The sequence below is a fragment of the Nakaseomyces glabratus genome, chromosome M (assembly GCF_010111755.1).
Source record: "Nakaseomyces glabratus chromosome M, complete sequence".
Taxonomy (NCBI): Eukaryota; Fungi; Ascomycota; class Saccharomycetes; order Saccharomycetales; family Saccharomycetaceae; genus Nakaseomyces; species Nakaseomyces glabratus.
In genome coordinates, this window is record NC_088963.1 from 56,929 (window position 1) to 77,638 (window position 20,710).

At 37.4% G+C, this 20,710-nt stretch overlaps 9 protein-coding genes across 9 annotated transcripts; 5 read left to right on the plus strand and 4 right to left on the minus strand.

The window, feature by feature from the left end:
* Positions 1–2,199: 2,199 nt before the first annotated feature.
* On the plus strand, positions 2,200–6,408 carry MET5 (sulfite reductase (NADPH) subunit beta; the record flags this gene model as incomplete). The annotated part of the gene is made up of 1 exon (XM_449361.1): positions 2,200–6,408. One exon carries the CDS (start codon positions 2,200–2,202, stop codon positions 6,406–6,408), a length of 4,209 nt encoding a protein of 1,402 aa, XP_449361.1.
* Positions 6,409–6,807: 399 nt separating this feature from the next.
* TTI2 (Tti2p) lies at positions 6,808–8,070 on the plus strand (the record flags this gene model as incomplete). Its single annotated transcript, XM_449362.1, has 1 exon — positions 6,808–8,070. One exon carries the CDS (start codon positions 6,808–6,810, stop codon positions 8,068–8,070), a length of 1,263 nt encoding a protein of 420 aa, XP_449362.1.
* Positions 8,071–8,281: 211 nt separating this feature from the next.
* On the minus strand, positions 8,282–8,545 carry TIM8 (protein transporter TIM8; the record flags this gene model as incomplete). Its single annotated transcript, XM_449363.1, has 1 exon — positions 8,282–8,545. The coding sequence occupies one exon, from the start codon at positions 8,543–8,545 to the stop codon at positions 8,282–8,284; it is 264 nt and encodes an 87-aa protein (XP_449363.1).
* Positions 8,546–8,878: 333 nt separating this feature from the next.
* Positions 8,879–9,577, plus strand: MCM22 (Mcm22p; the record flags this gene model as incomplete). Its single annotated transcript, XM_449364.1, has 1 exon — positions 8,879–9,577. One exon carries the CDS (start codon positions 8,879–8,881, stop codon positions 9,575–9,577), a length of 699 nt encoding a protein of 232 aa, XP_449364.1.
* Positions 9,578–9,995: 418 nt separating this feature from the next.
* Positions 9,996–11,831, plus strand: SGM1 (Sgm1p; the record flags this gene model as incomplete). Its single annotated transcript, XM_449365.1, has 1 exon — positions 9,996–11,831. One exon carries the CDS (start codon positions 9,996–9,998, stop codon positions 11,829–11,831), a length of 1,836 nt encoding a protein of 611 aa, XP_449365.1.
* Positions 11,832–11,966: 135 nt separating this feature from the next.
* Positions 11,967–12,593, minus strand: XPT1 (xanthine phosphoribosyltransferase; the record flags this gene model as incomplete). Its single annotated transcript, XM_449366.1, has 1 exon — positions 11,967–12,593. The coding sequence occupies one exon, from the start codon at positions 12,591–12,593 to the stop codon at positions 11,967–11,969; it is 627 nt and encodes a 208-aa protein (XP_449366.1).
* Positions 12,594–13,114: 521 nt separating this feature from the next.
* Positions 13,115–16,255, minus strand: NMD5 (Nmd5p; the record flags this gene model as incomplete). Its single annotated transcript, XM_449367.1, has 1 exon — positions 13,115–16,255. One exon carries the CDS (start codon positions 16,253–16,255, stop codon positions 13,115–13,117), a length of 3,141 nt encoding a protein of 1,046 aa, XP_449367.1.
* Positions 16,256–16,696: 441 nt separating this feature from the next.
* Positions 16,697–18,340, minus strand: MNS1 (mannosyl-oligosaccharide 1,2-alpha-mannosidase; the record flags this gene model as incomplete). The annotated part of the gene is made up of 1 exon (XM_449368.1): positions 16,697–18,340. The coding sequence occupies one exon, from the start codon at positions 18,338–18,340 to the stop codon at positions 16,697–16,699; it is 1,644 nt and encodes a 547-aa protein (XP_449368.1).
* Positions 18,341–18,947: 607 nt separating this feature from the next.
* Positions 18,948–20,657, plus strand: STR2 (cystathionine gamma-synthase; the record flags this gene model as incomplete). The annotated part of the gene is made up of 1 exon (XM_449369.1): positions 18,948–20,657. The coding sequence occupies one exon, from the start codon at positions 18,948–18,950 to the stop codon at positions 20,655–20,657; it is 1,710 nt and encodes a 569-aa protein (XP_449369.1).
* Between the last annotated feature and the right edge of the window lie 53 nt (positions 20,658–20,710).

Genomic DNA, 20,710 nt, shown 5'->3' on the forward strand with positions numbered 1-20,710 from the left:
TTCACACACTTCTGAAGGTGGGAATCTAGTACAGACCCTTTGTGTTCTCTAAAGATATTTGGCTCTTGAAGTTCCTTATTCAGTTGTATGAAGTGTTTTGATGATGGCTCCAATACGGACCTACCGCTATTTCTTTACTCTTTTTTCGTTTCGATCAGATTGGAAACTCCAGTAGTTCAAGAACGTTTATACAATTGTCGAGTCTTCGGCACGTGATATAGTTCTCTCTAAATGTATTGGCTCCTGCTTTTCAAAAGTTAGTTCAGCGGTTTATCAACATCCAAAAAATTTAGGTGGTCAGTGGTTACCTTATATTGAAACCAAACTATTGAAGAATGCTTATGACACTTGAATCAATCGCGTTTGTATCCATGTGCTATACTCTCTACTCTAACTACCAGATCCCAGCAAGTAGACAAAAAGATTGTTTATGCCGGTTCCTTGCGCATCAAACATCAACATCATCATCATCATCATCATCGTATCACAAAATTCGTGATGACTTCGGGGGGAAGTGGGAGCAGGGGTGGGGGGAAGTGGGAGCAGGGGGGCATACCTTAAGGAAAGCCCGGGTAACCAAGATCAAATTAAAAAAAAAAGAAAAAAAACAGTACTACTCATTCCGTACAAAACACCTTCGAAGTCGGAAAGGGAAAGAAGAAATAATTATCATGTGATCAAGATAGACACGATGTACGTATTTGGCCACGTGTCGGATTTGTATATAACCATTCACGTATTATTATTTCTATGGCAGCTGGTTTCATCCAGCTAATATGAAGCGAGGAGGACGTCATTGACTATTTGGAAAACGCCAAATCACGTGTTTTTGCTCAATGATGTTTCTTAAGAAATACAGCAAGAGGTTAGATTGGATTTTCTATTAGTGCGCGTTTTTCTATACCGACCAGAATGTGTTCTTTTGAAAACACCGATGTCCACAAGAGAAATTGAGTGGGTGGATAAGTGGAAAGATACAGCCCTGTAAGAAGGGCAGAAGCAAAAACTGTGGATCTATCCATTTTCCTCAAATAAAGCAGCACAAGCTCAGATTGTCCTGTAGGTGAACTGATACCGGAGATTATTTTGCTGCTTCTCTACTGCTCTACTGCCTGTAGATGAATAATATCATGTGAGTAAGAACCACTTATTGGCTCAGATTGTACAGGGAAGAGGCATCAACAATAAGATCATGTGATTTTAGGCCTAGCTAGCACTCAATCTCGCTCTCCACGTGATTTTCTTGTTATGTTTTGTTTGTTATTTTTGGTTCCAATCCTTTTCTATACGGGCCATATTAGGCAGAATTCATGAGAGGTGAGCCCACTCCAATACAAGGATATGCTCCCACTCCCACGTCTGTAACATTGAAACATGAGGGGAAAGGTACGGTAAGTCCGCTGCCTTCTGAGTCGATGTGATCTCAGATACGTCCCAGACCAGAAGCAGACTCTTAATTGTGAAGTATCAGAATTCTTTTAAAAAAAACCGAACTCGCATTTTTGGTGGAACCAAAAGTTACGTTAGAAATGGCTTGATCCCTATCCCCTCGATGTGGAAGTCTTTGTTGTGAAGATGATTTGAATCACATTCGAGCCACACTTCAACAATATAGCCTGATGTTTGAGTAAAGTGGTAACCGGTCAATTCATTCATTTCACGATGACTATTATTTGTCATTACATTGGAGCTGTCGAGTGCTTAAAAAAAGGTGATCATAGATTCATATGCGTTATTCCATGTGTGTGTGTTCTCAGTGAATTATATGTGTAAGTAAAGTGATCAATATGTGTGGTAGAGTGTGATTGGGCCCGTATGTGATTGCATGCGTTAATGTAAAGGTGGAGGAACATAACAGAAATTATATTTGTGGATTGAATTTCAGCTGTGTATGGAAGTACCATGATAGTATGGCTGTCAAATTCATCACAAAAAAAAAAATGATGGTCATTGGAATTTAGAAAGAAGATGACTTTTTTCCATTGATATATAAACCAACGGTTGTTAGAGAAAGTAGTATTCTGCCAAGTCAAGTCTCTTCTAGTAGCTGACCTTGTACTTACTTCAAAGTTTCTTAGCCTTTCAACTGAGCTAAAATAATAAGTCCTAAAATTAGATCAAACAGGCATTGTGAATTGGCCTTGAATTTTGTTTGATTATTAATAGCTCTTATTTTTTTTGCATTTTTTGTTATTCACCATGACTGCAGGAACTGCCGGTTTGGATACAGGTCGCCCATTGTACTATGTTGGTGCTCAGAAGGATAACACGCCAAGAGATGAAAGCCTAGTTTCTTACGTTTTCAAAGGGGAAACCGATTATATTAAACTATTGGCCTCTACAGATCCATTGTCCCGTGTAATTGATAACAACAAAGGAGGTGTAGTACTACTAGATCAAGTCACACTTTTGGAATCATTGCCTCACCTGTATTCTATAGGTAAGAAGGATTCTACATCTAACATTACAGAAGGTTCTGTTATCACAATAATTGTTGATCTTAACCTGGAGGATTATTCCATCATTCCAGCCGTCAGTGATCTACATTTACCCATTCATATTGGCTTAGAATCTATTAATTTAGAGCAAAATGGTATCCACTTCATCAATTTCAACAGGATCAACGGCACTCAAACAGCAAATAACATCTTCACATCAGGAGCTGCTTCACCAAAAAATCTAATTATTAACTTGTCTCAATATTACAATGAACTTGTGAAGTCCGTTCCAGAGGATGTTGCTATTTTCAATATAACAGAATACAAGAAAAATTTACTACCAGAAATATTGGCAAATGTTCCAAGTAGCATCACCAGGATTAATCTACTCCAAGGTTCTTCAACTGCGTCTGAAAATCAAGAATATGAAGATGGCTTTGAGCCATTCTTATTAGACTTCTTTGCTGATTTTGAAGTTTTGGTGCAAAACAATATCCAACAGTTGTTGCTAACTAAGATTGGTAATAAGGTTGATGACTTCAATTCTGTTTCAGCAAAGATAATTTCCAACCTAGAATCTGCTAAACCAGTCAAGAATCTATTTGTAGGTGAGGTGGTCGATATTAGCAAGGATGTGACGGAAGACTATTCCAACTCAATTAAAAATATTTTGAAATTAGAAGATGCCTATATTAAGGTTTTAAAGCAACTACTTGGTAACAACCTCTCAATAATTAACGAATACAGTAACTCTACTATTAATACCCTAAGTCCTGAGTTCGGTTATGGGCGCTATCTACAAGAGAAGGAGATTCAAAACAAGCTAGTTGAATTAGCAAGAAAGTCATTGGATCCTCAATTATTTCATTCACAGGAATCAGATGAGTTTGTGAAGAAATTGTCCAAGTGGGTGAGCTTTAAGTCTTCGTCGTTAGATCAAAATTTACTTGAAGAAGCCAATAAAATTGGTTCAGACATCTTTGAATATTTAAAGACTGATGCACACTCACAAACAGCTATCAAGCTTCTAGAAGTTGCAGAAAACGACGAAAAATACTTCCAATTCAAATCATCTTGGCTAATTGGTTCAGATGCTTGGTCTTATGATTTGGGTAATTCTGGTGTACACCAAGTTCTAACCTCCTCAGATAATATTAACATGTTAATCATTGATTCTGAGCCATATGAACAAAGGAAAGCGTCTACTCAAAGGAAAAAAGATGTTGGTTTATATGCCATGAATTTTCATAATGTTTATGTTGCATCTGTTGCCGTCTACTCTTCTTACACACAACTTTTAACGGCATTCATTGAAGCCAATAAATTTAACGGGCCTTCTATTGTTTTGGCTTACTTGCCTTACAAATCTGAAAAAGATACACCTTTGGATGTATTGAAGGAAACTAAAAGCGGTGTTGAGTCCGGTTACTGGCCACTGTATAGATATGATCCTTCAAAAGAAGAAGCTGATGAACAATCTGCATTCCAGCTGGATTCATCTGTTATAAGAAAGCAATTAGAGGCCTTCTTGGAAAGAGAAAATAAACTTACACTATTGACCAAGAGAAATCCAGCTCTCGCTAGAACATTAGCTCAGTCAGCATCAGATGTTGTTACCCAGAAGCAAAATAAGAGGGCTGAGGCTGCTCTTGAAAGCTTACTAAACGGTTTGTCAGGGCCTCCTCTTCACATCTACTTTGCCTCTGATGGTGGTAACGCCTCTAACCTTGCTAAGAGATTGCATGGTCGTGCATCTGCCAGAGGTTTAAAATCCACTGTGCTATCCATGGATGATTTAATACTGGATGAGTTACCAGGTGAGGAAAATGTCGTGTTCATCACTTCGACTGGTGGTCAAGGTGAATTTCCACAAGATGGTAAGTCCTTCTGGGATGCATTGAAGGGTTCCACTGATTTGGATCTCTCTAACTTGAATGTCTCTGTCTTTGGTCTTGGTGATTCTCAATATTGGCCAAGAAAGGAAGATAAGAAATATTATAACAAGCCTGCACAGGATCTTTACAGAAGACTGGAATTTTTGGGCGCAAAAATTCTTGCCCCGCTAGGATTAGGTGATGATCAAGGTGATGATGGTTATCAAACTGGATATTCTGAATGGGAACCGAAATTATGGGAAGCTCTTGGTGTGGCTAATGTTGAGGTAGAGGATGAGCCAAAGCCAATAACAAACGAAGATATTAAGTTGAATTCTGACTTCTTGAGAGGTACTATTGCTTCAGATCTAAAGGATGAATCTACTGGTACAGTTCAATATTCTAATGAGCAACTGATGAAGTTCCACGGTATTTATACACAAGATGATCGTGATATTAGAGAGGTACGTAAAAGTGAGGGGTTGGAGCCTTACTACTATTTCATGGCCAGAGCTAGACTTCCTGGTGGTAAATGTACCCCACACCAGTGGTTAGGATTGGACAAGTTGTCTGAAGACAGTGGTAATGGGACACTAAAACTAACTACGAGAGCCACGTTCCAAATTCACGGTGTTTTAAAGAAGAACCTGAAGCATACACTGAGAGGTATGAATGCAGTTCTGATTGACACCTTGGCTGCCGCAGGTGATGTCAACAGAAATGTCATGGTAACTGCCCTTCCAGCTCAGGCAAAAATTCACAAGCAAATCTCTACTATGGCCGCTGAAATTTCCGAACACTTCTTGCCAAAGACAACTGCTTATCATGAGATTTGGTTGGACGGTCCAGAAGAGCAAGATTATGAAGATGATTGGAATGAAAGATTTAACAATAGAAAAGAAGGACCAAGAAAGAAGAAGACCTTGGTTAGTGGAAATGCTTTAGTTGATATTGAGCCAATATATGGACCAACTTACATGCCAAGAAAGTTCAAATTCAATTTAACAGTGCCTCCATACAATGACGTTGATGTCTTTTCTTCTGATATTGGTTTGATTGCTATTGTCGATAAAGAAAAGAACTCTATTGAAGGTTATAACATTTACGTTGGTGGTGGTATGGGTACAACTCATGGTAATAAGAAGACTTATCCTAGAGTAGCATCCTCATTTGGTTATGTCAAGAATGAAGATGTTTTACCAGCCCTTGAAGCTTTGCTGATTATCCAAAGAGACTATGGTAACAGGGAAGATCGTAAACAAGCCCGTGTCAAGTACACTGTTGATAGACTTGGTGTTCAAGGCTACAAAGAAAAGGCTGAAGAAATTTGGGGTAAGAAATTCGAACCGGAAAGATCTTATGAAATCACATCTAACATTGATTATTTTGGATGGGTTAAGGATGAAAATGGATTAAACCATTTTACTGCCTATATTGAAAATGGTAGGGTTATTGATACTCCTGATCTACCTCAAAAGACTGGTTTGCGAGTATTAGCGCAGTATATGGAAAAGAACAATACGGGTCATTTCAGGCTTACTGGTAACCAACATTTAGTTGTCTCAGACATCACTGATGAACATTTGGATGCTGTAAAGGAGATTTTGGCCAAATATACCTTAGACAATGCTGATTTCTCAGGTTTACGTCTATCTTCATCCGCTTGTGTCGGTTTACCAACATGTGGTCTAGCATTTGCTGAGTCAGAAAGATATTTACCAGACGTAATTACTCAATTGGAGGATACCTTAGAAGAATATGGTCTGCGTCACGATAGTATTATCATGCGTATGACTGGTTGTCCAAATGGTTGTTCTCGTCCTTGGTTAGCAGAGCTTGCACTTGTGGGTAAAGCCCCACATACGTATAACTTGTACCTAGGTGGTGGTTATTACGGTCAAAGAGTTAACAAGCTGTACAGGGCCAATTTGAATGATGAAGAAATTGTTGACGTGATCAAACCACTATTTAAGAGATATGCAGCTGAGAGAAATGAAGGCGAATATTTCGGAGATTTCGTCATCAGGGCAGGCATTGTTAAGCCTACTCTGGAAGGGCGTCTGTTCCACGAGGATATCTCTGAAGATGCTTTCTGAAACTAAAGGGCATCAATGTATCGTATAGATTATTTATTTATTGTGTACACTACTTTAATTTATGCAAAACTTAGAAAATATACTTTTTTTAATGAATGATTATATGATGTATAGGTATAGATATAATGATAGAAAGGTATATTTAATTTTCATATCTGTTTGTTTTATGACGCTATTTTATCTTTGTAGTGGTATGTAGTCCCTTGTATTGAAGTTATAAATTTAGTAGTGAAGCAAAGTTTTGTGTGGAGTGATGTTCACCAAAGCAGAAATTCAATTACAAAACATAAAGTATAATATCAATGTTCTTTATATTAGCAACAACTTGCAGTAGAGAAAAGACATAGAAATAAACTATGAGCTGTACCAAAGAAAATCCTTTTTGAATTAATGTTGTAGATGAAGTGTGGGAATCTGATAATTGTGGCCGATGGAGTTATAGATGACAAAGATATAATAAATCTAGCATGCGATGAGGTGCTCGATACAGATGATGATCTCATACACAATGATGCTCTCGATTGGCGGAATATTATATTAAATCTCAGTTTCCGCTGTTATAGTGTAAATGATGAAGACTACCTATTAGCAGAGAAGTCTAATCTAGTTATTAGTCGTTATTTCTCTAGAGCATCTAGAGATAAAATACTGGAGATTACCAGTTTCCTGATAACAAAAATCCAACCTTTATTAATAAACAAAAAAAATGCTGTCATAGATAAGCAATCTAAAGGATTGAATCCAAAACTAGGCTTTTCCTTTGGAGATGATGAAGTCTATGAGATATGGAAGAAAAACGGTGGAATTCGAAGTATACCTCTTTGTCTAACCATCCTCAGTCACTTACCTATAGATAAGATATCAACAAATCTTTGGTGGATAAGTCCTTTTATTTTGAATTTACTGGATGCTACATCTGATTTACAAAACCTTAGACTTCCTGGTGTGAAGTTGTTGCATGTTATGCTTGAGAAGGTATTTATAGATCAGTATAGCAACAAGTGGCTAAAGTTTAAGGACACAGGCCTGTTTCAGGAGTACGAAAGAATTCTAATCAATTTTTGTTTTTATTTACCCCCATCGTATGATTCACAAAATACGTTATTAATTTGGAGGCAAGTTTTTCCAGCGATATATTCATTGTACAAAGCACAATATATTGAAGATGAATATCAACTACGGTTGCATATACTTAAATTTATTAGCGAAGTAATTTTACAAAATTGTTTGCCTAGATGTGGTTGCAAATATGATCAATTGACCTCCTTTTTAATACATTTTATGATAGAAATGATCCGTACACTTGGTGAGAAGAGCACTATCTACATCCAAAGAGTAATTTATGATATAGGGCAATATCTAATAAAAGATCCATTTTTCACAGCATTCGATAAACTTATCTTTGAAACTATTGAATTAGTTGAAGCCATAATAGGGTATTGTAATACGACCCGAGTTCTTGAACATAAGTACGATATTCTTGGGATCATCTTATTAATCTATGGGAAATTGAAGAACGAAGAAAGTATGAGTGACAAAATTAGGAAACAATTGCAACATACCATCAAAATGTTAAAAGATAGAGGCTGTAACTTTTCATATGAGATAAAACATTTGAAGTCAGTAAAAGGTATAGATTACACAGAACTATTTGCAGTGTAAGATTTATGCCAATTTCGAATCAGCCATGTAATGGTATATGAATTGGTATTAATAATATTAACTTGATACAAAGATATGGCAAAGGTAACATGGCCATCAAATTGTCCTAAACTGAATTTCCATAGATTAAATACTAATTACAGGACATATACATATACATATATATAAATTTCATAGATGCAATTTTTCATTTCCACATATTTTCTGAACTTCATTGAGAGTTTTGCAATCCTCTGACCACTCTTATATTAGTATCCAGAAATCTGTTGACGCAAGAGGCCAAACATTCTTCCTCCTGAGAGCTCAGATTTCCGTTATCGACTCTGGAGATACATTTCTTGAAACAAATATCTGTGAATTGGTTAATCGATGTCCTAACTTTCTGCTTAGAATTCTCAGCATCAAGATAAGCAGCAATCTCTTTCTTTGAAGCGTCCGTCAAATCGCCAAGCTCACCAGGATTTAAGTTAGACATACTCGGAAATTTCCTTAAGATTTGAGGATTGTTTGCACTCAACTATGAGAAATACGTTATACATGTACAAGTTCCTCAAGCTCCTATATATGACTACCTGTTGCTAATAGTCATTTTAAGTGTTGATCATCGAGGATTCCTTTCAAAATTTCATCAAACTAAGGGGAAACAGACAAAACCCGGCCAAACCAGAAAATTGAAGACGAGAACTTTTAAAAACGCGGTTTCTTCTAAGAAATGAATGGAATCATCGAATAAGCTTGTTGCTAGTTGGTGAGCCTAGCCTTTGAATCGCAAAACTTTTTTGCTATTGAAAGAATATTAAGGGCCAATATGACTAACAAAAGTGAGATTATTGATGAATATACTGCAGTACTTGAGCGCGAGATAGAAAACAAACGGTATTTTCTGAAGGAGTCTCATGACGCGCTACGCGATCTCATCGAGTCTAAGGCAGAAAGACTGAATGGGGCAGGGTCAGTTCAAGGCAGACGGTCTGCAATTAATAAAGACGTGTGGCAGAAGTTCATGGAGAAGCCTATGTATCTACCGGAGAGACAAGACCCGATCGGGCTTAATCTGGTTTCTGCGCGCTTGCGAGAAAAAACAGAGTCTATGGGTCCCTGGCTTGAAGTAGAGAAAGAGATCGTGCATGTTGAGGAAACCTATTTGAATTCATTGAGACAGTTGAACGCTGCGATGCAAGACACTATAGCAGAGTTTCGAAAGAACCCTCCTAAACCACGAGAGGAATTGGTATCAAAAGACTATTCACTTTCGAGTTTGAAAACTCAACATGAAAGTTTACATAAAGAACTAAAAGAATTTGTAACTAGGTACCTAGAACCAAATGCACCAGAAAATACTTCTGCGGAAGAAATGCTTCAATTGATCTCAACTTTAGTACAAGGCAAGACTCTAGACAAAGATCAATTCAAGAACTCTCAAAGCCTCTTTAGGCTATTGATGAAGGGCATGTTGTTAGAAAATACAGACACTAACAGTTACAAGTTAATAGATCTTGTATCGTAGTACTTTTTCAAACACCCTAGGGGCTTTTGATTTAATAAATAAAGACCCCAGCGATATCGAGATATTCGAAATACCGGCATTTATTATGTGGATGTGGACGGTGGGCTATGGCCATGGAAAACCACATCATTTTATACAACGTGCATATTTTTATCTGCTCGTGAAGTCTTCCAGGCAGCGAGTTGGAAAAGACGTGAATCATGAAAAGGAATCACGATCTCCCATACATTTGTGATAGGATTTCTGAAGCTAAATGACTTGCATCATACTTATACTGGTACGGTCAGGTTGTTAGCCTAATTGACTGCTTGATAGTTGAATCTTAGAATACTGTTTACCCACCTAATTCGTGCATATATCAAGGTATCAATACACTCTATGGACTATCACAGAAATAATTCAAAGGTACATCACAATAATGAATGAATCCAAAAGGCTGACACTAGAGGAGAGACTCAATTTAGCTGCACAGAAAAGAAGGAAACCCAAGAAAATAGTACCAGGCGGAAATGCGGAAGATTCAGGACTACATACCAATCCCAGCAGCAAAGAGTCCCTAGTTGAAGATCACGAAATTGAGCTGAATACATGGATCCCCGAAGATATCAGCTCAATAAGTCGAGATGACCTCATAAAAGCATTGGAACCTCATTTTATAGAGTATAAGACTAAACAGAAAAATGCGAGTACAACGACAACTGGTGACTCTAGTGTCTTCAAACTGATTAAAGGGAAAGATGAAGAGATTGCACAGCTTACAAAGAAATTAGAAGATAGGCGTAAGCAGGATACTGCGAATGAAAAATTGCTATCAAAGCTCACAGCAGATAATGAGAAACTAAATAAAAACAATGACAACTTGTCTAAGAAACTGAATGAGAGTAACCAAGAAATAAGTAACCTTCAACAAAAATACAGCCTATCAGAAAAAATGCTTGAGGAAAGTACTAAAAATTCGCACGATGTACAAGTTTTGGAGTCAAGCAATAAACAATTGAGACAATCAATAATTGATAAGGAGAAGACCATTCAGGATCTTTATGCAAAGATTGAAAAGCTTGAGGATGAAATATTGAAAGGGAAAGATACATTTAAGATCGAAAAAGAGAATATTAATAAAGCAAATAGAGAAAATATTACGGCTTTGGAAAGTCAGATCGAACAACTCCGTATCGAATTGGAAAACTGTAACGTAATTACTAATGAAAATGAAGATAGCCAGTCAAAATATCAGCTTATCAAAGAACAATTCGAGTCGAGTAAAGCGAATTGGTCAAGCATTGAATCTGTATTAAATTCAAAAATATCAACTCTAGAAGATACCATTGAAAAGGAAAAAGACCATCGAGCTAACTTACTGACACAACTAGAAACGAAGACCCAACGCTTGTTAACTTTGGAGAAACAACAAGATCAAGAAAGCAGTGAAAACATCACCTTAAAAAAAACCTGTATCACGCTAGAATCTAAAGTAGCTACCTTGGAGCGGGACCTACAAAACTTAAAAGACGATTACAATTTATTGGAGAGTAAATATAATACTCAGAGAAGTCAATATAGGAAATCATCTGAATCTAGGTTAAATAACTCCTCAAGATCGATAAATGAAGAGGTGAGTGAATCTTGGAATGACTTTGGATCAGGATTGAATTCTCTTAAAATAACAGAGAGCAATGGAGCTCTAGACACTCTGATGGGACAGAGTAGTAACATTGGAGATTTGACAGCTTCCGATTTTACTAATAACCATGAATTAGATCCCATAGACAGGGATATCTCCTTTGAAAAGAATTTGGATGCAATTGAGGAAACGTCGTTTCCTGAGGACGCTGATGAACTAGATCAACGCAATAGCAGAGGCGTATCGATGAGAAGACATAGCACCCGGAACTCTACCCAAATGCAAAGCAATGCACAGCTTGTTACAAAACTAGGGCATGAGATTGGCAGACTAGAAACGGAAATTCAATCTCACAGAGAAAAAATCGAGCGGTTACAGAAGGAAAAACAGCTAGCAAACGACGAGATTTTGAAGCTGATAGATAAGAATAATGGACTTTCTTCTATTAAATTAGAAAAGGAAGAGTTGGAAAAACAAGTTCGTGATTTACAAGAGAAGTTAGATACGTCTCTTCAAATACTTGGTGAAAAAACTGAAAGAGTAGAAGAACTACAAAATGACGTCCTTGATCTGAAAGATATGCTACATGAACAAGTTAAACAAATGGTTGATCTACAAGAGAGATTACGATAGAATATTACATTTATGTAGCTCACTTTGCACATAAAAACTCGAGTCACTTAATAACAAATATTAGTTGGAGTCATTACTCTAAGATATTCTTATATCATTTAATAACAAATATGTCGGAACTTTGAAAGAAACAACTCAGTCATTGCCTTGTTGTTTAGCAAGTATGGTGTGTTCTTCAATGTCCTGCGCTTCCCATGGATAACATAACCATTTGTCTGGAACTGTTAATGCAGCCAAATATCTACCTGAGTCCATCATTTCTGCAGGAAGCTGCGCTCTTTTCTTCTTATCCTTGTTATGAAGGACAAATATAGAAAAGATTGTATCTTCATTCAATCTATTTAATCTTTTTTGTTGTTCCTCAACTTCTTTCTGCAATTCAGTCACAGCATAGTGTAAAGTGGTCCTTGTGTCATCAACTTCATCAACAATTAGGACTTTTTTACCTATCAAAGAGTCGAAGTGCTGGTCTAGAGCACCAAAATCCAACCATTGAGTTCTAATCACTTCCTTACCGATTACATCAGCGGTGTTACCCAATCCAAGATCTTCGTAGAGAGATAAACCAATGGCTTGAATAGGTATATTCTTTTGACCTTGAACTTTCAAGAATGATCTAATAATTCTAGCAGGTATCATACCACCACCCGTGATAGCAATAATAACATCAGGCCTTTCTTCTCTTTCCAAAATTTGCTTAGCGATTTTTTGGCAAAGCTTGTGGATATTGTTGTAAGAAATATAGATCTTTTCTTCAGACATTGCTAATAAATAGAATATGTTCACACTCACTTTACCTTCTGTGAAGTCCAGTACAGATAAATTCTCAGACTTCGGTATTTAACTATACAACAGTACACCTACATTCCTGACCCCGCAATTATAAACAATATATGAATAAACACTATTCTTACTGCAATATGTATTTTCAGTATGTACCAGCATGACCATGGTTCATCCAGATTCTTACTTACTATGGAATTTTCCATGAATTTGGAAAGAATTGCGATGCTCATCGCAAAATTTTTTTACTCGTTTCCAGCTATTTTGATCATAGCGACAAAGCAAAGTGAAACAGAAACGATAAAACCCACTGATTACTTAACAATATCGATTTCATACATGTGTCCTCACGATGAACACATTAATGTGCCATAATTGTGAATACTTGATGTGGTTATCTTCTTGTTTATGTCGATAGTCATCTGCCTTAATACAGTAGAAAAATGCTTAAGATTATTGAAAAGTATGTAAAGTTCCATTGGAACCTCTTATCTACTAAATTAAATGTTCATTATCTGTGTATGCATGCTCTTGTCCTCATCTGAAAGTGAATTCATGATTGTAGAGAACTTAGCTGGATTGCTCTGCTCTAAACCTGAAGTCGAGCTCTTCACCAATTCATAAATATTAATGTCATCTAGGATTGAGCCAGCAAGTGGGTCTTCTTCTAAATCATCAAAATCTTCCCCATCAGCTAGACCATCAACAAATTTCAAGTCATTGTGGTCACCACGAAGCATTTCAATGACGTCTTCAATATTTGCTTCGTTATTGTCCTCATCACCTCCTTCGTTGAAATCGAAATGGTCATCCCAAGCCTCGTTATCATTAAAATCTAAAGATGAAAACTCTTTTCTCTTTTCCTCCAGCAACTTTAGAGCAGCTGGATACCTTGCCATCATCTTTAGAACTAATGGATATACTTGGAAAAGTAAGTTACCTAAGTTGAATTTTAAAATCTCCTCTTCGGAGACAGAACAAAGAATGCTCATCAGTGCCAGAACAGATAGTTTTATGTCGTATGTTCTAATATAGTTAGGAATATAGTGTGACACCCAAACTTCAAAAAACAATTCTATACAATTTTGTGAGGCCAAAGCATTTAACACAATAACTGGAGTCACAATCATATTCGAAATTATGACATTAAATGAAGTCACACCAAAAACAATACTCTTTTTTAGTGAATCCTTTTCACTTATGATTGCACTGATTGCATCATTTAGAAATTTAACTCTTATAGGGTCTGGTAATTTTTGTTCTAGGGATAGTGTCAACTTCTGAGAGAGCTCAAAAATAATTTGAAGCTCATCTAGATCAGCATCTTCTCTATTGGCTGCCTTTTCATACACCTCAAAAAGTATTTTACAGTAAAACTCATTCTTTCTTAATTCATCCTTACCATAAATTAGGAAGTTATTCAAAACCAACATGAAATCTTCTAGATAGACTGACACAGTGCTCTCCTCACGCCTGTTACATTCGCCAATCAATTCCAGTACCTTCCATGCTATTGGACTTATAGTTCTCATCAAAAATGTCGAATTCTCAAAAAACTCACATATTTCATGGTAGAAGTCCTCCATGTCATTATTCAAAATAAATTCAGCTGCTGGATAGAAAGATTGTTCCAAGTTCTTAACAATATCAACCGAATTCTCAAAAGACAATAAAATAGATATAGTTGTTGATAACACACCAATTGCAGCCATTTGTTTGTCAGTTTCATCTGGCACATCATCAGCCTTGAGAAAGCTATTCGGATCAATATTTGAAACCTCGTGGAGATCAATAGCAAGTTTCAAAAACTGTTGTACGAGAGATTTCATCAATTCAACACCAAATGGTTGTAATTGTTCAGCGAACTGCTCCACAAATTCTTGCATGACACCGGATAAGGTGTCCATTTCGAATTCATTTGAAAGCATCAGTAGTTTCTGCATAGTAGGAACGACGGACTGCGACAAATGTTCCTGGAAGAAAGGATTTTGAATGAATGCCTGTAGAGCTAATGCTGCCATTAAATTAACAGGGACACAGTCTCTTTCCTCATTGAAACAAGTCATAACACCTTCAAAAATAATTGCGTTAAGTTCAGGGTCCTGTAGATCAATATAACCTAGTTTTGAACAAATTTCACAAACTCTGCTTCTCAAAAACCCATATGGAGATTTAAAAAAAGGCAAAACCATATTTTTTAAAAAAGGTTCCAGTTGACCTGCATAAGGTGAGTTTTTGCTGGTCAAAATATCAATTATCGAAGAAATAATTCTCAAACTCGATTCAACCTCGACAGCATTTTCAAGAGTGATATTATTAAAATCTCCCACATTTCTATTTAAATTACCAGTAACAAACTCTAAAGTAATGCCTCTAGTGGATTTTCCTCTCTTGTGCACAGCGGATGTTAGTAATGACAATGCCGCTAAATCTGGGGTATAGTTTTCATCCCATAGTTCCATATTCCGGTGTATATATTCTTGAGGATCAGTTTCAAATATTTCAAGGGTCTCCTCATTGGGACGTAGTAATGGATAGATAATATGCTGCAAAATATTTTCATAGTAGCCACCGACCAGATCCCATGTAGACTTCTGTATTACACATTGTTCAATAAAGTTCAAAATATAGTACAGGGCTTCATCACTTAACCAAGTTTGCCTGTTATTCCATTGCTCAATTTGTTGAAATAATAATTGCAGGAAATGAGGTAAGAAGTCTTCCTGATAAATTTTCTTGAAGTCATTATATTCGAATTTCTTTGTCAGGGATGTCGATGCATATCTTTGAAACAACCTGTAAAGATTAGCATAAGCCCATTTCTTACATTTGACCCAAGAATTAGTCCTTCTTAAGTCAGGATCCATATTTTTTATGGATTCAGGAAGAGGCTGTTGTACAATTTGAACCAGAAACTCAGCCCAAGGGATAAAAGATTCCGGACGTTGCAAAACGAACGGCAGATCATGATAAATAACAAACTTGTAAGTCTTTAGGATAAGTTTCAGCATTTCACCTATTTTTGGATTTTCCATGTTTTTGCCTTCATTAAATAAAACATCCTTACCATATTTCAACAATTCTGGGAAGTATTGTAAAATCAACATTTCTAGATCTTGCCTAGAGTCATTTTCTTTCCATCTATAAGTTCTGAAGAGTTCAGAAAGACAGATGAGGCCTATATGAGTAACGTTAATATCATCTGATGACAATAGTTCCAGAGATTTTGGAAGTAACGACTCCCATTTCTTAGCAGGGTATTCTGCTGATATTATAACTGTAAGAGCAGGCTTCAATATCCTTACACAGTTGCTGGACTGTTTTGCACAAGCAATCAATGTTTGAATCAGCATATCCATGATGACTGGTTTCTCATCGTTATCAACCTCAAACATTAGAAGTTCATTCTTACCGGAGTAATTATTAGAACTCCAACCATAAGTAATCTTATTCTTGAAGTATAATGAGGCGGATAACTTAATGTTGTCTGGAACTTCGCTAGAGGCTATAATCTCCAAAGAAGCTCCTAAAAACCCTTGAACTTTGCTCGCTTCTTTCAATTGCTCTTCTGCAGCATGTCTAATTCCAGCATCCTGATTTAAAGTACCTGCAAAACACTGCAATAAAGTATTGGGATCCATAACGGCCTACTCTTTTCTGAGTATATATTTGATATTTGTCTGCTGAAATCCCTATCTTGAACCACAAAATACAACTTCAATAATAGAGTAAGAGAGTATAATGTTTATCAGTAAGATTATTTACTACTAGCCTCCAAACATAGGCACAAAGAAACTCAATAGCTATAACTGGGTTCCAGCATTTGAGTTATTGGCTTGAAGTTAGCTGAGTTTCACTGAGTTCATCTCATCGCTAGAATCTCATCGCATCGGGAAAATCGTCTCTTGCAATGAAAGTATCGTGCGACAGTTGAAAATTTTTTTAAAAACACTATAGCAATAAGCCTGTTGAAGAGGCAATGTATGCCCAGAAATTAGTGACTATTCTTCGCTCTATAAATGGCCAATTGATGGCAACTATTGCTTCAGCGTGCTGCTTACATATATATAGTGTAATCATATTTATTTCTTTGATTTGTGCCAATTGGTCTCGAAGCCCTTCTTGAGCAATGTAGCATGCGAGAGTCTTGGGAAAATGTGTGCCTCTGTTGTGAATACCATCGAAGTCAAATCTACGTTGTCATTAAACAAGTAATACATGTACTTCAAAGTCTCTGATAACCAGAATGTTTCCATGTTATCACCAAGTGAACCGGGCTTCGTAACATCGCCTAAGTTAACATACTTACGGCTCTTAGGATCGTCACAATCAACACAAGTGTTTTGTATGAAGTTTTGGAATATCTCATAACCCCATTCCCTATACATTTCATTACCACTGAGTTGATATAGGAACATAATAGACTCTACAGCCTCAGGTCTTTGACGGTTGTGGGCATCATTGGGTTTGATCCAGAAATCACCTTTTTTACTCTTCCACCAATCATGACCTGGCCTAGCTTTGCCATCATTGAAAACCACAATCTCTGGTGCGAGTCCCGTAGGGACTTGATGGTACATCTCGTAACAAGTCTTCGTTAACTCCTTAGCAAGTAGCCACTCACTCTCTCTTTCAGAATTCCAGAATGAAGCTTTTCTTGCTTGCTCTAAATGTAATCCATTCGTAGCGCCCATACCTAACACACCACCAATGAAACATACTAGATGATCCATTTTTGTGGAAAAAGGTCCATTTAGACCCTGCTCCCTTTCACCAATGAACAGAAGGTTGCTTGGAGTTGTGCGGCCAAGTAAATGCTTCGCGATCCCATCAAGTGACACCAAGTACAATTGACGATATATTTCTTCACCGGTGAGCTGATATTGCTTTAACAAGTACTCGTAGAACGAGTCTCCCATGGACCCGAGTCTTATTGTAGCAGTACTGAACCTACCGTTTTGGGAATTTGTTAAGATTGGTACCAAGCCGTTGAATTGATTCATCAAGTTATTGTTGAGGTATAATGGAGCATATAGTTTCTCAGATAGTTGCCACAGAGTTGAATTGTCTGTCAAATAAGCTAAATACTTGAACTCCATCTGTAGAGTGGTGAATTCAGCAGTTGGTGTGGTAGTATACCCGCCACCATCCATCGCAGTAATGCCGTGCTTCAAATTAACGGTCTGAAAGGGGACCCCATCTTTATTCACTTCCAATGCAACAGCCAAACGACGACCTAAGTCTTGGGCCTTATCTAGGTATATATTTGAGTAACGTTGTGGCAGATCTAACTCGGTAGACAAGTGATATGCGGAGAGGAGCCCACCCAACAATCTAATAGTAGTCTCAAACAAGCTCACCGAATTGTCATAATCAAAGTTTAATTCGCGATCAATCCATTCTGTAGCTGCATTGATGTGCTCTCTAAACTCATCCTTGTAATTGGCGCTCGAGTTGTACATAACCATCAAAGTGTCCAGGGAATCGACTATGATCCAACCCATAGGGCGCTCCTCCCCAAGCATATTATGTCTGTGATGAGAGGTCGGGCTGTAAACATCGTAACCCCAACCATACTGACTATAATCTCTCCAGCTCTCGAGGAATACTTCCTCGACTTTGTTCCTCATAGCAGCGGCATCTCCATCGAAACCAGACGTCTGCAGGTTATAAAACCACAGCGCAAGCGACACACATAGCACCACGGCACTCAGTATATACGCCATCGAGAACTCTTATCGAATTGCTGTGAGAAACAATTGTATAGCACATGATGGACCAATGGCCTCGTTAAATACCCAACAAACCTCGACACTCGGTTGCTTATAAGTGCAAGATGCGTTGAGTGGGAGGTGATAAACTACTGAAGGACTGGTTTACTCAGCGAACTAAATTATTTAAAAACTAAAAGAGTTTATCATATGATCCTTTAAGGCCTTTGACTTCAACGATTGAGTAACTTGTGGAGGTTGTCTCCTTGGTTCTTGTATCGAAATATGACTGAGAGTGGTTTCTTGTCCAGTTTAAGTGTGTATTACCCAGTGCATCATGCAAAGTTGTGTGAATGACAGTGCTAGAACTGTGTTGCTGTCTTTATCGTGTAGTCATGAGGGATATTGTGCGTGTTTGTGAGTCTCTTGTATATATTTTGAGTATTTAAGAGATTTAGTTGTACAGATCAGTCCTCTGTCATAGTAGGCAACCAATTGGCACTTGTTCGCACTGGGGTTGAGTCATCCTTTCAGTTATATAAGAAAAGTAGTTCTTGTCGGTGGTAAATTGGGATAAACGAATAAACTGAGTTTAGCAGTGGTGGGTCTAAGGATAAAATCAATGATTTCAGAGATATTGGGTGAGTCTATACCGAAAAACACTGAGCATGCAGTGTCTGTGTGTCTACCTTTATGGGCAGATGTGGTTGGTTATGAAGAAGGTGACGCGCGAGTACTTGACAGCCTAACGACGGGATATCCAAGGTTCTTCATCCATGCGTCTGTGAAGAGACTTTGTAACTTGATCAGTGAACAATATGCTAGGGCTGGAGAGTCCTGTTTGTGCTTCCCATCTTACTTGGTTGCCAAGAGATGTAGAGAATACATTACTGTCAAGAGCAAACAGCTAGACAAGGATGCCGACATAGGTAAGATCAGAATTTTACAGTTAGCGATGCCCCAGGATGATACAGATCACACCGGGATATTTGATTGCAAGATCGCAGCTCTCTTCTTCAAATCTGAGTTATTCCCATTAGCAAAGCAATACTGGCAACATAGCGGTGAGATTGTATCTAGTAGACTGGCTGACTACGTTACTGAGAGGTTATACCCTAATGCAATCCACATTGATGAAGCTACAAAGGATAACAAAACCTTCATTGAAACACGGTTTGGTAGAAACCTTGACTCCTCTTTCATTAATAGAGCGAAGGATATACTGAGAAATAGAATTGCACACAAGGTAGTCGAGACAGATCACAACCAGGATGTAGCAACCAATGTGTTTTTATTTCCCAGTGGTATGGCTTCGATCTTTACTGCTCATAGGCTCTTACTGAATTACGATCATATTAGGGTGTCTAACATTAAGCATAATGGTGTTGATAAATCTGATGATATTATCGGTTATGGTGAACCCTATTTAAAAACTGTTATGTTCGGTTTCCCATATACGGATACATTGTCAATCCTTAAGAAGTTTAATCATACGTATTTTTTGGGTTTAGGGGATGAGTCTGCAATGAAAGATTTGATTGGAATTCTTGAATCTGGTGAGCAAATATTGGCAGTATTTCTAGAAGCTCCATCTAACCCATTGTTGAAGATGTGTGATATGAGTAAACTGAAGCAATTATCACAGCAATATGGGTTCTTCATTGTAGTAGACGAGACTGTCAGCGGTTTTGTTAATATTGATATTCTATCCTATTGTGATATTGTCTGCAGCTCATTGACCAAAATATTTAGCGGAGACTCAAATGTCATTGCTGGATCCCTAGTGGTGAACCCAGCTAGTAAACTACATGATTTTGCCATCGATTTCTTAAATGATCCAAAGAGGAATGAGGACCTACTATGGTGCGAAGACTCTGTATACCTAGAAAGAAACTCGAGAGATTTCATCGACAGAGCACAGAAGATTAATAAAATTGCAGAGGATCTGGTATCTACTGTATTATTAGAAGAGGAGGGACAATTATTAGAGAAAATATATTACCCAAGCTTAACGAGTCCCGAGTCCAAACTTAATTACGATAGTGTCAAATGTAACAATGGTGGATATGGTGGATTGATTTCAATCGTCTTCAAACGGGAGGACCAAGCTAAGGTGTTCTATGACAATCTATCCTTGAATAAAGGGCCATCCTTGGGGACAAATTTTACTTTAGTTTGTCCTTACGCAATCCTTGCACACTATGCAGAGCTCGATGAAGTTGCTAAGTATGGTGTAGTCAAAAATTTGGTTAGAATATCGGTGGGGCTAGAATCTCTAGAAACTCTCCAAACTATATTTAGAAAGGCATTTGATGCCGCTAAAGACGTATAACAGCAGCATAATTTGTTAAATAGGACTCAATTCATTTCATGGTAATTTTATCT